The sequence below is a fragment of the Oryza sativa genome, chromosome 3 (assembly GCF_034140825.1).
Source record: "Oryza sativa Japonica Group chromosome 3, ASM3414082v1".
Lineage (NCBI taxonomy): Eukaryota > Viridiplantae > Streptophyta > Magnoliopsida > Poales > Poaceae > Oryza > Oryza sativa.
Window position 1 is genome coordinate 28,275,768 of NC_089037.1, and position 18,532 is coordinate 28,294,299.

At 45.1% G+C, this 18,532-nt stretch overlaps 2 protein-coding genes and 1 long non-coding RNA gene across 3 annotated transcripts; 2 read left to right on the forward strand and 1 right to left on the reverse strand.

Annotated features, from left to right (window-relative positions):
• The first annotated feature begins 424 nt into the window (after window positions 1-424).
• On the forward strand, window positions 425-2,999 carry LOC9271648 (uncharacterized). The gene is made up of 6 exons (XR_001544361.3): window positions 425-715; window positions 798-971; window positions 1,085-1,170; window positions 1,302-1,417; window positions 1,525-1,557; window positions 2,423-2,999. It is a non-coding gene; the product is annotated as an uncharacterized lncRNA (long non-coding RNA).
• A 2,464-nt stretch (window positions 3,000-5,463) lies between these two features.
• LOC4333759 (Protein FLOURY ENDOSPERM 6, chloroplastic) lies at window positions 5,464-10,413 on the forward strand. Its single transcript, NM_001418483.1, has 9 exons — window positions 5,464-6,040; window positions 6,132-6,185; window positions 6,279-6,400; window positions 7,656-7,853; window positions 7,930-8,165; window positions 8,701-8,846; window positions 8,926-9,073; window positions 9,771-9,839; window positions 9,916-10,413. The coding sequence occupies exons 1-9, from the start codon at window positions 5,520-5,522 to the stop codon at window positions 10,009-10,011; spliced, it is 1,590 nt and encodes a 529-aa protein (NP_001405412.1). The 5' UTR covers window positions 5,464-5,519; the 3' UTR covers window positions 10,012-10,413.
• A 246-nt stretch (window positions 10,414-10,659) lies between these two features.
• LOC9269916 (protein NRT1/ PTR FAMILY 2.11) lies at window positions 10,660-15,963 on the reverse strand. The gene is made up of 3 exons (NM_001418486.1): window positions 15,731-15,963; window positions 15,415-15,632; window positions 10,660-12,404 (listed from the first exon to the last, which is right to left on the reverse strand). The coding sequence occupies exons 1-3, from the start codon at window positions 15,873-15,875 to the stop codon at window positions 11,004-11,006; spliced, it is 1,764 nt and encodes a 587-aa protein (NP_001405415.1). The 5' UTR covers window positions 15,876-15,963; the 3' UTR covers window positions 10,660-11,003.
• Between the last annotated feature and the right edge of the window lie 2,569 nt (window positions 15,964-18,532).

Consider the following 18,532-nt stretch of genomic DNA (forward strand, 5'->3'; position numbering starts at 1 on the left):
AGATCGTGCTATACTCATCATGTGTTCTAAAGGCCTGTTCACTTTGGTGCCATTTTCAACCTTACTAAATTTTAGTAAAGTTGCTAAAAAAAGTGGCTACATTTAGTTTGTTGCCAAATTTTGGTAACTATATAAGAAATCTTGCCAACATTTTTGGTAAGGTTTTTTTTGGCAGCAAAGTGAACAGGCCCTAAAATCTAAATGCGCCTAAACACGACATGCATGTTAATATCTACAAAGTCGTTATATATATAAAGAGTCATCAGGAGTACACGTTAGACATGCAAATTCCTTATATTTTAGGATAAAATTCGAATCCTTCATGAATGGAAACGGAGGAATCCTTTTGTCCTAAACAAAAAAGAAACAAAAAAGAGGATAAAATTTTTATATTGAAGCTAAGAGTAGCGGGCCTCATGGCCCAGGAGGCCATTTCACCAAGCCCAGTCCTCGAGCCCGCGTAACTGCAAAAGGCCATCTCGCCGCCGGCGCCGCCGCCGCCGTCGTCGTCCTTCCCCCCGGCCACCGCGTGCGCCCGCGCGCTCGCGATGCCCCTCGCTTCCTATGCCCCGCCCCGCCGTAAGCGGAGCGACCTCGAAAGGCGGCGTGCGTCGTCGTGCTTGCGCCGCGCCGCGCGCGCTACCCGGCATTTCCCGCCGCCGGCCGTGAGCTCCGGATCGCGTCCCCCCTCGCCGCCGAAGCCGAGAATGGAAGTGTGAGTGTTTCTCTTTCTCTACTTGACCTCGATTGCCTAGCCCTCGATCCAGGTCTGACCGTTCGACCGATCCCTGTGGCAGGGCAGGGCAGGGGGGCGGCGTCGGCGTCGGCGCCGGGGAAGGTGCTCGTCGCGGGAGGTTTCCTAGGTGCTGGAGCGCCCCAACGCCGGCCTCGTCCTCATCACCACCGCTCGCTTCTACGCCGTCGTCCTCCCGCCCCGCGACCAGCTCACCCACGACGAATCCTGGGCATGGGTGAGCCCCCGAAACCCCAGATTATTTCTCACACAATTTAGTAGCCATCACCATCAGGGAGAACTAATCCTTACTCTGTGTGGTACCTGTCCCATATGGTAAATTGCTACTAGGCGTGGACGAATGTGAAAGTGACATCTCCTCAGCTCTCCCGGGAGGCCACCTACAAGCTCTCCCCGAAGAAATCGACGTCCTCAAGGTAAGTAGTCCATGATCATTTGCTGGGATTGTACCATTTGCGCAGCAGAACTCTGCTCTGTAGTTGTCATTGGAGACTTGGACCTCATGTAATCATGTTTGGTGATAGTGGTTAATGACTTGATGTTGCAGGGAATCTGCAAACCCTTTTGTGGAACAAGACAGTGCAATTCTCGGTGGCAGCTGCGGAAGTGACAGTCGCTGACAAAGAGGGGAAGGATGCACTGGACAAGCTTTGCTTTTGCAAGGTTTTGCGATTTTAGTCTCAAGTTTTGCTCCTGTCCGAATCATTTTGAATACCACGCTATAATTTGATTTCGTATCGTTGTTAAATTCTCATCTCTATTTTTTGTAGGTTGCAACGATTTTTTATTCCTATAGAGAACAGGTAAAGCTTCTTTTCTGAATTAGCTTGCGTTGTCACGCATTTGCTTTCCTTTAGCCAAGAGCTTAACTCACCAATCCCAGGTTAGAATTTAACAAAGAAGTGTGACTTAATCTGAACGTGGCCCTAGTTGATTCTTTCAGCTTTGCTGACCACCTAATCTTGAACATATATTTTCTTCGCATCCCACGAAAAGCACTAACAAACACGGTTGCCACTTGCCAGTGCCTAATTAAGGATTTAAGAAAAAGCCTTCTATTCTTTCCCTCCTGACAATCTGTAGTAATTTTCAGCTGATTTTTTTTTCCTGGATAGATGTCTGAACAAAACTTTTGGTAATTTTTCATGACTACTCGGATAATTTACTGAAAAGGGGTGGCTCAGGCAGAACCATAAGGGAGAAGATATGCTTTATGCTTTGTAATAAGTATTTTCTCTCTGTATATCTGATACCTGGTGATGTTAGATTCTCTGCTAATTGAATTATCATTCCATTGGCAAATGTTTACATTTCACCTATCTGTAACTGCAATAAATTGAACACGATTGGTTATAATGTAATGGCATTGCTTTGAGGTCTATCCTTTCTCTTATGTACTTTATAAAGTTGAAAAGTTTTTGTATTGTACTCTGTGTGGTCATGATATGATATCCTCTATTGTGTCCACAAATAAATATTCAATGGAACTGTGAAGGATGAACCAGCTGCAAAAATAAAAATTAAAAATCAATGCGGATGGGTTGCATGGTTTTATAAACTGCAAATATACTCTCTTTCCATGATTAACTTATGTCTGAATATAACTCACTTTTGGAGCATTGTGCCGCTGTTAAATAATTAACTTGTCTTTTTCCACCGTTTCTCCAGATTGAAGCACGTGGCCTCCCTCTAACTCCAGACCAGAAGTATTGCTTTCGCTGCCTCCATTCTGTCCAATTACATTTAATTCAGAAGTTGCTAATGGAATTATGGAACAATGACTGGAGCAAACCTGAAGTTGCCAAAACTGGACTTGGGTCATCAGCTGCCATGACGACATCAATAGTTGCAGCTCTTCTTCACTATCTTGGAGCTGTTAGCCTTTTATGTTTGGGTGAACTTTCTAGTGACAGTGCAGCTGCACGAGATCTTGACTTGCTGCATGCAGTTTTGATGCAGTTTCCTCATTGATTTTGGGTGATGCAAGTGATTCTGTATCCAAAGCTTGGAGCTCAGCTGGTGTCCTCCCTCTTCTCGTTCGAGAAGATCCCCGTGGTGACCCAGGAACAAGGGGTGTGTCAACCGATGTATCATCATACAGATTAACTGATACTGTTGCGGAATTCCGTTATATTTAAATTCATGATGTGTTCGTTTGGTGTCTCTATTCATGTAGCACTAGCCAAACATGATACGTTAAAGAGGCTACACATCTAGTAAATGGTTATAAATCCTGCGCACGCAACAAGATTTGGCATGTTTGTGGCAGATGGATTATTGTTTAGTCACTTAAATGGGAAACCGCCTGTAGTTATGGAAATATTATAGGATATGTCTACTTAAATTCAAGATACGGGATATGGTGCCTTTGATTCGGAACTACTGCAATAGCTTCCCTTTTTTTTTTTTGTTAGAACCGAAGCTGCCGTAAAAGTTTCAGATTTTCGGAATGTCTTGACAAGGGTTGTTTTTTCAGATTTTCGAGGTCATATTAGAACTTAACATTCTTCTATACTTGCATCCCATTTGTTGGATAAACATTTGTTGACATGGTTAATATTGTTGCAGCCGCTGACATTCATTCAACCAACAGCAGGAAATCATTTGGACATGATGGCCAGAGACGATGTGCTCGCGGAAGATGATGTTAACATGTCATCTAATGGTAGTCGAAGTCATTGTCACTGGCAATCGGATCCACATGTCAATGATCACGCCTCTCTAACTTGAAGTCAGAGGATCTCAATCCATATATATGCAGGTACGCCTTCAAAATCTGTGTATCGACAATTTGGCACGGCGTACTCTCGCAGCATGAACTATATTGAACTAAAGCATGCGAAGGTAAGGAAAATCCCAGGTTGGCTTGGCAAGGAGTAGCCGTCTCTCAAATCGGCCCGAGGAAAAAGTCCAGCTTAAATTTTGGCAAAATTTTGAAATGGAAGAACTGCTTAATGATGAACGGAGAATCCGATGGTAACATTGAACCGCAGCTGTCTACACCCCATGCCATCACTCATAAACTCAAAATTTAATTTTGCTGTTTGTTTGCTCATCAACCATCCAGCTCACACAATCAGTTCAGTGGAAATAACTTCATGGCCTCTCATGCATCCAGTAACCAGTAACCGTCTCGACCAACGATGAAATAATTGGCACCGGCTATCCTCCATAGCTGTGATTTTCCAGCTTTCTCTATTCTCTCTTCAGCCCATAATAACAAAACGGAAGTGTCTGCCTCTTGGCCTTTTTGTCATATGCTCCTCACTGTCAAAGCTGTCACCGTTTTCTGCTTGAACGAATTGCGTGGCAATCCAATCAGACAAGCCGCGGAGAATGTTGAATATCATCGGAGATGTGCATTTTTATGCTCACTGAAAAATTTCTCAAATGTTTACGATAAGTTATCAACGAATCGATGATGTGAGGTTGATGTTGTCCTATATTTGTCGGGCGTACGATGACAAGGATGTGAGAGGTATGGACATACCCATAGGTGTTTGTGTCTATCTCTCGGATATAGCAACCACCCGTGTTCCCTTTCACATGTCACAAATGAGCCTTTTCAATGTAGTCCAAATCAATTTCGAAATGAAATCTTTTTTACTACACTATTATATTTTCTCCATCAACGCTATTTACATTCACACAACTGGAACAAAACAACCCAACAATACAAATTTGCACGTCATGTCATTAAATTACAAACACAGGCAGTTCTATTTATTACCATCACCAGTTCACCACCGACATCATTTTTCATTGCCATAGTCACCGCCATCACCATATTTAGCTCAATCAAATAGACACGGATTCTCTACCATGATGCCAGGTGACTCTAGATCACTTACACATAAATCATAATAAATAAACCATATATTAGTGACTCAAATCCAAATAATGTAGCATATATGATCTCGTTCCCTATCAAAATAGGGAGAGAACGCCACGATGGCACATTGTACAGTCTCCTCCATATCCACAAAATCCCAAGTCGCATCAAAGGACCAACCATCAGTCACATGCTCCTTGTTTGCGCATATCTACTCTGTTACTACTACTCCCTCCGTCCCATTTTAAATCTGTGTATTTCTAAATCCAACGTTCTACTGTCCGTCTTATTTGAAAAATTTATGAAAAAGTTTAAAATTTAAGTAATGTACTCCCTCTGTCCCAAAATATAACAACCTATGACTAGATGAGACATCATCTAGTACGATGTATCTGGACATAAGTCGTACTAGGTGATGTCCTATCTAGTCATAGGTCGTACTAGGTGATGTCCCATCTAGTCATAGGTTGCTATATTTCGGGACGGAGGGAGTATAAAGTATTATTCATATTTTTTATCTGATAATAATGATAATATTAAAATAAGATGAACGGTCAAACATTAAACAAATAAATTCACGGCTGCACTTAAAATGAGACGGATAGAGTTGTACAATAGCAGGCATAAACGCAGGCTACTAGCTGTAGCCACCTGAGCAGGTCGCGGTGCTAAGGTTGCAAATTGCCAAATTGGGATCTGCACTCTGCAGTGCAGAAAGGTCCAAGAAGGGAGGAGCAACAGGGGTTGGGTTGCCCAGGGCCCCATGCGTCAGAGGGATCGCTCGCCAGTCGCCAGTCGCCACTGGTGGCAGCAGTGGCTGGCCGTCTCGCTCCCCCCCTCCTCCTCATCTTTCTCGTGTCGTCGCCTCCCCCCTCCCGCCCAACCCATCGCGTTTCCCCCCCCGCGGAGAAGCAGCACCGAAATGCGACCGCGATGCTCCCCCTCCTCCTCCCCCTCCCCGTGACCCCTCCTCCTCCTCTCCCCTCCCCAACCCTAACCCTAGCCCCCGCCTCCGCTCCTCGCCGACGCCTCGTCCTCCTCGCCGCCGCGGCGCCGCACCACCACCATCACCACCGCCGCCGCCGCGTCTACCGTCGCCAGCGCGCGGCGCCGACGCAGACGCGGGCGCCGAGGAGGACGTTGTCGGCGTCCAATGCGGCCCGCGGGGAGGAGGACCTCGAGGAGGCGATCTACGAGTTCATGCGGCGGTCCGACAAGCCGGGGGCGTTCCCCACCCGCGCCGAGCTCGTCGCCGCGGGGAGGGCCGACCTCGCCGCCGCCGTGGACGCCTGCGGCGGCTGGCTCTCGCTCGGGTGGTCCTCCGGTGGCGCGGAGGCAGGCAGGGCCTCCTCGTCGGTCGGCGTGCACCCTGACTACCCTCCCGAGGCGGGGGCGGCGGCGGCGGCGGGGGGCGCCTCCGACCTAGCGCAGGGAGCCGTGTGGGCGTCGTCCAGGTGGGGTTTTGCTATTCCCTTCTACTGGGGTATTTTCTTCCTTGCCCCCCTCTCCCGTATGAATTCCAGCTGAAATTCCCGTGCGTTTCAGGGAGGCGGAAGCTTCGCCGTCCGGGCGCCAGCCGGAGACGGAGGAGGAGGAGACGTGGGTTTCTGCTCGGCATCGTTGCTCTGTTTGCTCCCTTGGGGTGTTCGTTTCTTCCTGATTGTGTTCGTTTGCTTGCGCGGTGGTTTGCAGGGAGACGAAATTTGGGACTGGGTTGGACGGGATGCTTACCAGGCTGCAGAGGGAAAGGGAGAGGGTCCGGCCGCCGCTCCCACGGAGCAGCGATGGAGCGGGAGGGGAACGCGACAATGTTGGTGCGTTGGGTTTTCAATTCCCAGCATATTCTTCAGAAACATCAATTGTTTTCAATTGTGCATCATATATACTTGCTTCGCAAAAATAGTTTTACGTGTCCCTAGGGAAGCATTAATCTGACTACATTTGAGATGATAGCATTGATCTGACTACATTTGAGATGATAGCATTAATCTGACTACATTTGAGATGATTAGTCCGTGTATCAGTGCACTTGTTGCCCCCATGGTTACAGCTTGTGGAATCGTGGCTGGCTCCTATTCAGTGCAGTACTGCAGTTCCTTGCTGGCAAAAAGAGGCATTCATGTCAGTTTATCCAAGCCGTCTGATTTTTGCGGATGACGGTCTTGTCCACAAACCTTCCCTACTTCTGCCTCCAGTAGGGAATTTCCTAAATCAACCATTACAATTCTTCACTCTTGAGTACTCCCTCCGTACTCATAAAGGAAGTCGTTTAGGACAATGTTTAAGTTAAACCTTGGGAATATAAATCATAAATAATTCTCAAGTTGTTGAGTTTGAAAATCTAAAAATTATATGAATAGATTTGTCTTGAAAAATACTTTCATAAAAGTATACATATATCACTTTTCAATAAATATTTTTATAGAAACAAGACGTCAAAGTTGTGTTTTGTAGACCGTGTCGCTGTCCTAAACGACTTCCTTTATGAGTATGGAGGGAGTACCTAGTAAAATAGTTGCTTATCAGTTGTCCACATATAGCTGCACAGGGGGCCAAAAGTTGCCTTTTTCACAGTGATGTGTCTTTCTGATTTTAACACCAGTTACAATCAAGAGTAATAGTAAAACAAACATCATATGATTAAACTTCAAATGTAGTGTGTGCATGTATGTTATATTCTAAGATTGACCATGTTTTAGGTATTTTATCGATTATCGCACATTCATGGTAGTCTTAGTTCACTTTTAGTATCATCGAACGACAGTTATGTCACCCACTAGAAACTTATAAATAGGAGAAGTGAAATTGAATGTTTGACTACTGATATCACTGATTAAATCATGCATTGTAATTGGCAATATTGTAAATGAAGTAAAACGAAATATGAAGTGATTATACACCCCACAATTTACAATATTATTAATGAACTTTTGGTTTGTCGTTATTGGATAACTTGTTTGTACATATTTGTGGTGTTCCTTTTGGATGTATTATCTACTTCCTTTTCTAGTTTGTATTTGCATATAATGTGTATAACTGAAATCATCCTTCTGTGTTGCATATATGCAGCTTTAATGGGTCAGAGTGGAGCACCCAGTCACTCTGCAACTGGTGGCAGGTACACTCCAAAGGTACCTGATAATGGAAATATACATAGTTATCATCCTCAAAATGGAGCACTAGAACATAACAAAAGCTCAAAGAGTTTGACTAATGATGCATGGCGAACATGGTCCCTTGACAAGGGTGGTTTTTCAGATTTTCAAGGTCATATGACTAACTTTCTTCCGTACTGCATCCCATTTGTTTGATGATTATTTGTTGACAAGGTCAATTGTTGCAGCTGCTGAAATCCATTCAACTAACAGCAGGAAATCATTTAGACATGATGGCCTAGACATTCTTGCACAAGATGACGTGCACGGGCCATCTAATGGTGTGGCTGTACATGATTATGATATTAATGATGTAGACTCTGAAAGAGACGATATACATGCACGCCTTCAAAATTTGGAGTTGGATCTTACTGCCGCTCTTCATACATTAAGATCAAGATTCGACAAGGTTATATCAGATATGGTGTGTATATTTCCCCTAACATCATCAATTTTGCTTTCATTTGTTGTGAATTACTAGTGGACTATAATTTTTTGTGCACGAAGTGTTTTTTCTGCATCTGTAAAGCTGTTAGTTTTACGTAAAAATTCTGCTGCCACACAAACAAAAGAAGAAAGATAGTTCCATTTATTTAATTAAACTTTTGTATGTCTAATACTCCATCTGCTTTATGCTCTCGGGAAGTGTGCAATAAAAAAATGTATTTTGAGTTTTTAACTTGCAGTTTCCTGATTAAAATGCAGATTAGAGACGTGGAAATGATATGACTTGATTTTCCATTGAAATTTCGTTCATAATATTGTAATTTTTAACTATAATGTATATTTAGCAACACTTCCATCTGGCAGCTACTTTTGTATTGCAATATGGCAGTTACAGGGCATACAAATACATGAAACACTAGTGGATGAAGTTGTGCTTTGTGCCTCTCACCTTGATCTTGCCAGAGGCACTGTACTCATTGTTCTAAGCATCCAACTTTGTTGTTTTTTTCCAGTCCGAAGGTGACGGAGCAAAAGCACCAAATGGGCTCTCCGACGATTGGGAATTTGAAGAGACCAAAGTAATGCAAGCTCAGGAAGAGCTGCGGTCAATCCGTGCAAAAATAGCAGTATTAGAAGGAAAGATGGCACTGGAGATAATGTATGTCCACCTAATATCTGATTACCTATGCTTTAAATTTTGTATGTTCCCTTTTAGTAATTGTATACCATGTCATCAGTGAGAAGAACAAAATAATTGAAGAGAAACAAAGAAGGCTTGATGAAGCTGAGAAGGCCTTGAGTGAGCTCCGTACTGTTTATATTGTGTGGTCTAATCCTGCTTCAGAGGTTCTATTGACTGGATCTTTTGATGGCTGGACAAGCCAGGTGAACATTTCAACCAGCTCTCGATTACCTTTCGTAATATTTGAACTTCGCTAAGGCTTAGGATGATTGTTCTGCCATGTGGTGCTAATTTTGAAAGATAATATGAAAAATAACTATCATGCGTCTATGTGGCTAGTAGGTTTAGAATCCTCATATGGATATCATTGATTTTGCCCATTTAAGTATTTGAAGTTCAGTGGGAATGGCTTGAACAATTCAGATTGTCCTGCACTTGCTTAAAGTAGATTTGGTCCAGAAGGCATAACTGCATCATACCTGACTGGTTCTGGTTTTGAATCGTAATTGGCAATTCGATGTAACAAGCACTTGTATTTCATATAATATAATTTTAATGTTAATGAAGCCAATCTGACACTCTACATAGCTCTGTACTTCCATGCTTGATAACATTCGCATTGTTACCTTGTTATGCTTATTATTATGGGGCAATTGCAAATTTACCACTACTTTGAATCATTATTGCAAAACTGCCACTAGAAAATTGCAAAAATGCCACTAGAACTGTCATTCGAGTGGTATCCTTGCAATATTCAAAAAACCGGTGGCAAATTTGCAAATGCCCCTATTATTATATGTTCAAATTGGAAAGTTTTTTAAATAAGTGTTGTGTGTACATTTTTTTATCATCTGAAATCTGATGATAATCTAATTCCATAACATTGTTGACTTTGTGCAGAGAAGAATGGAAAGATCAGAAAGAGGCACCTTTTCCTTAAACCTGAGGTTGTATCCTGGTAGATATGAGGTAATGGTCTGTCTTATTATGCTTCCAGGCATTATTATTTTCATCTCATCTGATAGCCCCTCTGCCTATTCTCCAGATTAAATTTATTGTTGATGGTGTTTGGAGGAATGATCCTCTGCGCCCCCTTGTGAGCAATAACGGGCATGAAAACAACCTTCTGACTGTCACTTGACTTGAAGCTCCATTTGTCAATCCTGGTAGCATTTTTGTAGATTGTTATCTAGATCTTTATCAACATGATTAGGCCAATCCATCCAGAATGGAAACAAAAAAAATGAGTGAGCTGGTTAGCTCTGTTCCACCCTGTAATTATCTGCTTCGCCTTAAGTCGTCGTTCTTTTTCTTTGGTAGAGATTCTTACAATTTAAACAGTGTAAGGGTGTTGTCAGAATGCCTCACCCTGTTAGATAGGAGAAGAGAATAGTTGTGTATTCTTTTCTTCCCCGTCTTTTGCCCGGAGAAGTATAGTTGTGTGATGGGTATCCAGGTGTCTGGTTGTACACCTTCATGGAATGTGGTTGTACATCTCTTTTGTGGTGACAAAAACTCCCCCCGCCGGTAACTTTGCACTTGCAGAAGCTTTAGGTTTTAAAGGTGGTCGCCTCACTTGCGAGTTGTTACTACGCCTTAATTACGCAATCTTCTTATGCCAGCACAGAGGATCTGATATCACAGAGGATTGAATTGTGTGCTATGCAAGAAGAGAGCTCTGTTGAAATTGTGATTTTCTGACGCTTTGAGTATGAAATTATTGTATCTGAGACCAGGTTGAACTCTGATGGAGTGTGGCTGCATGAAGAGGAAAAGGCAAACAAAGTCATACAAGTGCAAACAGCAAACCTGAAGGTTCATTCAAAACTATTTCATTTACTTCCTTGTGAATCAGTCAAACAGCAAGTAGCGATTTACTAGGATTGAAGATTCATTTATCTTTGAATTTTAACCACTTACAAGAAACCAACCCTTTTGTTTCTTTCCTTCTCTTTCCTCACCCACTTAATCCTATAGATTTTATAATTCAAGACACCACAGATACAAAAATACAAGAGAGAAATGATGAGGCAGAAAAAAAAAACCCAGCTAAAAGCACTCCACCAATTAATTATCTGCCATTGACATAATTAATTAACCACCCAAACGAACAAACTTCACTTCACTTGCATCTCAGTTGGCGGCTGCCCCCTTGAACCTGTACCACTTGGCGCAGATCATGAAGTAGATGATGTTGAAGATGCCGATGCCGGCGATCATCCAGTAGAAGAGGTCGAGCCTCCCCTTGTTGAGGTCCTGCGCCAGCCAGTTGCTCCCGGCGCCGGTGGTCCGGTGCACGATGGTGACGAGGAACCCACTGAGGTAGTTCCCCAGCGCCAGGTTGCAGAAGGCGAGCGCGCCGGCCACGCTCCGCATGTGCTCCGGGATCTCCTTGTAGTAGAACTCGATCTGGCTGATGAGGTTGAACGCCTCCGAGAGCCCCAGCACCATGAGCTGCGGCACCATCCACAGGCTGGACATGGCCGAGATGGCGCCCCCGGTGATGGTCGTCCCCAGCGTCGGCTGCGTCAGCGCGATGTGCCGCCTCCGGTCCTCCACCACGGCCGACATCACCATCGCCACCGTCGACAGCGCGATCCCGATCCCCTGCCGCTGCAGGAGGGTGAGGCCCTCGTCCTTGCCCGTGACCCTGCGGAGGCGCGGCACGAGGAGGCGGTCGTAGATGGGGATCCACAGCGTCTGCGCCAGCATGGCGAACACCGTGAACGACGCCGCGGGGATCTGGAAGCTCCGGCCGAGGTGTCGGTCGGACTGCAGCGCGGACAACACCACGTAGGTCGACTGCTGCACGACGGCGACGTAGTAGATGATCCCCGTGGACCAGACGGGCACGATGCGGATGAGGCACTTCACCTCCTCCACCTGCTGCACGCTGCACAGCCTCCACGGGTTCGACGGCGCGGCGCCCCCGGCGCGCACGTCGTCGGGGCCGGACACGATGGCCGCCTTGTCGAGGCACCGGAACTGGTCCGTGTGCGCCAGCTTGGTGACGATGGCGCTGGTGTGCGGCGGGTCGAACAGGTCCTGCTTGGGGTCCTTGGGCTGCTTGAGCGACCGCTTCCTCGCCGCGGCGGCGAACACCTGGACGATGCTGGTGAAGGGGGAGCCCTCGGGGGTGACGCGGACGTAGAGCCTGGTGCCCATGAAGAAGAGGACGCAGGCGAGGAGCATGAGCGCGGTGGGGATGCCGAGGCCGATGGGCCAGCTGACGTTGCTCTGGACGTAGATGATGACGGTGGCGGAGACGAGCATGGCGGAGGTGAAGGTGAAGTAGTACCAGTTGAAGAAGCTGTTGATGCCGCGCTTGCCGGACTCCGTGTGGGGGTCGAACTGGTCGGCGCCGAACGGCATGCTGCACGGCCGGATCCCCGCCGACCCCAGCACCAGGAACGCGAACGACATGAACAGCACCGCGAACTGCCCCGACGTCGCCTTCGAGCACGTCTCCCCCACCCCGCACTCCGCCGGGTGCAGCCCGTCCGCGGCGGCCGTCATCGTCAGCAAGAACATGCCCTGTCCGTCCATCATTGGAAGGAAACCATGCGTTAGTACATTGGAGCCATCGTTATTTTGCAAACGAAAAGTAATTTGTGAATAAAACTTTTATATACTTGTTCTTAGCGATTTAAAAGCAAAGGTTGAAAAATAAACTTCGATGAGAAAACCTCAAAATCAGCTTCAAATTTAAGATTGAAAATTCAAATTTTAGTTGATAAGTTATAAGCATAAGCGAAAAACGAGGGCCTTTGAATTGGATGATTATGGGCTTTGAGTTTCGTGTAATAACCCATGTGAACTTAAATGGGCCATTAGTTGGGCCGAGTTCTGTCTGCACAACCAGTCGGCCCAAAACAACAGATGCATGCGAGCACAGCACACAAACCGGGAAAACTGTTTAAATTAAATTTGTAATCTGATGATTTGAACACTCTTATGGCTGATTATCAGCTGTGTGATCCTTTTTTTACTTAAATAATAACATAAAATTTGAAAAAATTATCCAATATAAAATTATGTTACCGTTCCAATAGAAGTGACCTTCAGAATCAAGCAGCTGGCCCACCGCCCCCACGAGCACCAGCGGCGCAAGCATCATTCGTCAGAAGTGGCTCTCGCTATCAAACCATACTATTACACGCTTAGTACTACTACCTAAATGGGGCTCATGATTACACTACGTCATTAGTACTAGTACGTGGTTGGTGATAGTCAGGTTGGTTATGGTTAGGGAGGTGGTGTGACATTGATGCCGCGACGTGGGCAGCTCACTAGTCAATTCCTGGAGCTTTGGATGGCAGCACTGACTCTCACTTGGGAGCATATCGTTTTCGTGCGAGCAAGTGCGAGAAACTAATTGATTTTTTTGTACAGGTGTACCGAAATGCAAGCGCAGCTAAGTACTAATGGTGTACAGTAATGCTGATATATTCCAGGAATTGGGGGTGAGCTAGCTAGCTGGTCAATGTCGATGGCCACACCAGGACACTACCCCACTTGCGCAGTTAGTTGGCAGTCACCTCCATACAGATTGTCCGGATAAGATGGCCGGATCCCCAACCTCACTTCAGCCTCAATGGCTGCCACTGTTCATCATCTCATTGCACTTTGCACTTGGCAGCACAGCACAGAGCAGAAAGTTCTTATGCTTAGCCTAGGCCCCCCAAGATTCTAGCACTTGTACTCCTACTAGATGAACCGTACAAAATTACTGCAAATCCAAACAAAACGCAAGAGATTTCCCCGTTCTAACTAATAGTGTCTTGATAGTCTAATCAGGTACTATTATCAGTGTGAAAACATGACATAATGTAACCAGGTTGGATCTTGGGATTTCAGTGCTACGGCCTTCCAGAGTTTGGCCTTAGAAAAAGACACCGTTCAAGTCAAAACACAACTACAAATTGAACTGGACAGTGGACACTGCATCTCACCAACCAAGCCCCTGTACTACGTAGTACTATTATTGTTGAACAGAGTTAATTAAAACTTGAAAATTATCCGTGTTGCATGCCTGGCAAGCCAAGGCACCGTTTGGTCCCCATGTTATTTTTGTACTGAAATTAATACAGGCGAAAGGTTAAACAAACTGAGGAGAGGAAGCGAGTCCACTTCAGGATTCAGCACAGATCGAGATGATCCACTAACCCAATCCAAATGCTCAACAAGTTCCCTTACAAACACAGTTTCCTATGTTTAAAACTTAAAATTAGCGACGTGAGATCCACAAATAATACAGACCCAGCCAACTGCCTCGACTCCTAAATAATGCATTTTTTTTGCAAAAGTTCTTTTTTAGAAAAAGAGCTTTAAAAATCATATTATTCCTTTTTTAGAAAAATACTAATAAATCATATGCTAATAACTAATAAAAAGAGTTAACTTAACTAATCATATGCTAATAAACCACTCTGTTTTCCGTGCACGGGAGATTAACTCTCAACCCCATCTAACGAACACAACCTAAGTGACTATTTGGTAGAGCTCAAACTTATAAATTTAGCTTCAGGAGTTGGGTCTGAAGTGGAGTTGTGGATCGGTCTAAACCCAGCTCCACTTCTTTAGATCATTTTGTGAGAGCGCTCTACCCAACCCCACTCCTATTTTAGATGGAGCTGAAACTTTAGCTGGGCTCCAACTACAATAGAGGTGTAGCTGAAGCTATTCAAAACAGAACTAGGTGTACTACTCCTATATATTTGTACATATAATTGTAAATATGTCCACGTCAAATAGGCCATACCTTTTTTCTTTTACAAGAAAACTAGGGTGAGCATGCAACAACTACTAGCTTAGACTGATGATGTGTTGTTGTTGTACATGGGTTATCAGAAAAAGAAAACCAGCTGCTAGTGTGGGCAGAATTAATACTGCTGCCCACAAAGATAGATAAAAGTGGATTATAGGGCATATAATACGGATTAGAAGAGCGCTAATCATGAGCCACTGCGCCGCTGCAAAGTGCCGCTTTGGCAAAAGGGGAGCAGATAATGCAGGGCACGAGGCTAACCGATGTAGGCCGCCGCCTCTTTGGGAAAGCTACTACTAGTATTGGCAGATTAACCCATTATTTCCAGCAAAAATTTGGATATAAATTTCACCACAGAACTAAATTATACTAATGTCGTTTCAATTTACCGCCCAAATAATTAAGGATTGAACTCTTCTAATCCACATTCGCCGTGAATTAATTAATTAAAAATAATCACGAGCGCACAAGCGCACGTGGTTCCTCGCTCACTTTGCCGCCCATTTCCATCGCAGAGAAAAGAAAAATAAAAATAAGAATAACAAAAAAGAGGCCAACTCGAAAGTCCAACACCCAACCGAGCTACTGACAAGCCAGAGGCCACCAACTCCCGATTTTCTTTTTTTTTTTAAAAAAAAAAACAAATCTGAATCCGAGAAGCGAAATCGCGCCGCCCCCAAATCGCAGCGACATCCGCCTCAAAATTCGAAGCCCGGCCTCGAATTGGGAGGCGAATGCGTGGCGGCGGCGGCGGAGGAGGAGGGGAGGTGGGCTTACGATGAGGGAGGCGACGGAGGCGATGGCGAGGGCGAGGTAGCGGCCGAGGTAGGCGTCGGAGAGGAAGGCGCCGATGATGGGGGCGAGGCTGGTGGTGCCGTTGAGGCCGTTGAGCAGCGTCGCCGCGTCCACGCTCCGCATGTGGAACACCTGCGTCAGGTACACCAGCAGGTTCGCCGACGTCCCCAGCGTCCCCAGCTTCTCGAACGTCTCGTTCCCTGCACACCCAAACCCCCCACACCTCCATCAGCCGCCGATCGCCGCTCGCCGGCGCCGCCGGAGGGGGAAAACGATCGAATCGGCGATCTCGCCGTACCTATGATGAAGGGCATGGCCCTCCAGCCGTGGTACTTGAGGGCGGGCTTGTCGCCGCCGTTCTCCAGCTTGTCGACGTCCATGCTCTTCAGCTTCTGGCCGGCCTCCTCGCCGCCGCCGCCGCCGCCGCCGCCGCCGCCGCGCATCCTCTCTCACCAACCACCACCTCTGCTCTCCTCCAGTAGAAGCGAAGCGACCGACGCGGGGGAGGAGACAGAGTGAGAGTATACTGACTGCCTCGCCGAGCCGAGTTGCCGGTTTATAAAAGGGAAGGAGGAGGAGACGCGCGATTCGTACTAGTCGTCAGTCGTCACGGGGGGAAGGGCCTTTTTTTTGCTTCAAACAACCTAGACTTTTCGTTTATTGCAACAAGGTCCCTGCTGCCAAACTTTTTTCTTCTTTCTTCTTTGCTAGTTAGTTAATGCTCTCCCTTCACACTGCGTCATGATATTTTTGCTATATCTTCGTCGCCACTGACTTGCACGCGCTTTTTTTGTTGAGACAAAATGTCTTAAGGGCACGTTTGCGAAGGGTGAAAACGGAGCGAATTCGAACGGATAGTGGTCATACTATATCCTAACCCATATTTTTTTTGAGTGGATTCGGAGCAGATGCAAATAATGTACGGATGCGGATGCGGAGCGGATTGTTTCAGATGTCAGAAATGGTGCGGAGTCAGTGTGGAATCAGTTCGGAAACAGATTAAATTTATCGGATGCTACGTGTATATGCGATCAATGCAACATCCAGTTAGAAATCCAAGGAACAACGATACAATAATCAATAAATGATCCATCGTAATAATTATATGATTAAGTGCTAAACAACATAAACACATGATGTTCATAATATAAAAAATATAGCTACGTGAGTGTGACATGAGACGATAAAAACCTTAGACTAAAAAATCTTTGTTAATTGATGAATTAGGGTATTGGATGTACCAACTTATGTTATATGCAATAGATAGAGTGGTTATATATGTTGATAATTTCGGATTATTCGGCAAACAGCTTATTGGATAATCCGATAAAAATGTCGGATAATCCGCATCCGCCGGATTTTAGAGATATCATATCCGCATCCATATCCGCCGGATTTCTAAAAGCCCATACTATATCCTCGTTTCGGACGGATTCGATATCCGCCGGATTTCTAAAAGCCCATACTATATCCTCGTTTCGGACGGATTCGATATCCGCCGGATTTCTAAAAGCCCATACTATATCCTCGTTTCGGACGGATTCGAAGCGGATCAGATCAGATATTATCCGAATCGTTTTCACCGCTAACGTTTGCCATGTACAAGTTTTGTACGATCTTTTTGTTTTATGAATTGGTTCATTTTAGGCCTGGTGCCAAAAGGTTTGAAATTTGGTTCAAAAGTTCAATGTTGTTGAAGGTTGAGATTTATGGCTATATCTATTGTACTAAAAAATAATCTAGCTTTATATAATGCAAGTTAAATTTTTACCTCAAAATATCTGCTCCTACATCTATATAGAAGTTTCTTTAAAAAATTAAATAAATACAATTTTAATGTTATAATATTTAATTAATCATGTACTATTGACTCAAATCGTTTTTTATAATGTCTATCATCTCAGCCAAACTACTGAATCGAACGAAACCGTAATGTTGGAGGACAGAGCTGAAACCGATGGAAATCACTAGTTCCAAGTCAATTGGGTGACTTCGCATGGTTGAAAAATTTGAAAATGGACAAATGGAATGATCTTGAGCTACCTAACTCAAGGTCCTAAAGCATCTCCAACAGCCTCCACATCCCACTCTTCAAGCCAAATTTTAGTTATTCTAGCTTAAAAAGCGCTCCAACAGCCTCTCCAACCAGATGGCTAAGCCTTCCAGCTGGCCAAAACCCTCCTTCCACTAGCCAAATTTGACCACTCTATTTGGCTAGCCAATGGTGGGCCCACACAGCCAATCTCCTCCATCCCCACACGGCAACCGAGGAGAGGCACGGGAGGAGCACGAGCATGAGGACGAGCACGGCGACCGCCGGCCTCTTTTCGCCGCCGCACCAAGCCAGTCGCCAGCCTCCACGTGGCGCCGCCTGCCGCCTTCGCTCGCCACGGCCGCCGGCCTCCACGCGGCGCCACCCGCCGCCTCCGCGCGGCGAGGCTCGGCGCCACCGCCGCTCGCTGTTCTCCGTCGGCCCGTCGTCGCTTCACGTGCCCGCTGTCCGCCGTCGCCGTATCAAAGAAGATGATGTGGGGATGATGCAATAGTCCAGTAGGAGGAAGGGAAATATATGTGTGGGGAAAATGGGTTGGAAGAGGAGGAAGAAGAGTAGTAGAGACTGACATATGGGTCCTATTTGTAATAGACTTGTAATAGAGAGGGTAGATGGAGAGACTGTTGAAGTGAATAACTAGTTTAACTAGCCAAATCAGATGGAGAGTTGACTATATGAGTGTTTGGAGAGTTTGATTTGGAGAGACTATTGGAGATGCTCTTACTACTACCACACTCCCTCACTCAATCTTCCTAAAACACCCTATCCATCATCCATATTACATATTTCGTAACTTATATCTCTCTTTTTCACGCGCATATTTTCCAAACTGCTAAACGGATTTTATTTCAAAAAAGTTCTATACAAAAGTTACTTAAAAAAATTATATTAATCCACTTTTTTAAATAATAGCTAATATTTATATTAATCATATGTGCAAATGAATTACTCCGTTTTGCGTTTGCAAGAGGTTAGTTCTCAAACTCAATAAAAAAAACTCAGCCTGATAAACTGTAACAATTATTTAAAAACGAAGACGGCGTTTTC

Bases quoted from the DNA above. Each gene is read 5' to 3' on its own strand.
- LOC9269916 (NM_001418486.1), bottom strand. From the start codon at position 15,875: ATGCGCGGCGGCGGCGGCGGCGGCGGCGGCGGCGGCGAGGAGGCCGGC. The intron at 15,633-15,730 runs GTACGGCGAGAT...TTGGGTGTGCAG, and splicing joins GGCCATGCCCTTCATCATAG to GGAACGAGACGTTCGAGAAG. The intron at 12,405-15,414 runs GTAAGCCCACCT...ATGGACGGACAG, and splicing joins CCTCCGTCGCCTCCCTCATC to GGCATGTTCTTGCTGACGAT.
- LOC4333759 (NM_001418483.1), top strand. From the start codon at position 5,520: ATGCTCCCCCTCCTCCTCCCCCTCCCCGTGACCCCTCCTCCTCCTCTC. The intron at 6,041-6,131 runs GTGGGGTTTTGC...CGTGCGTTTCAG, and splicing joins GCCGTGTGGGCGTCGTCCAG to GGAGGCGGAAGCTTCGCCGT. The intron at 7,854-7,929 runs GTCATATGACTA...CAATTGTTGCAG, and splicing joins TGGTTTTTCAGATTTTCAAG to CTGCTGAAATCCATTCAACT.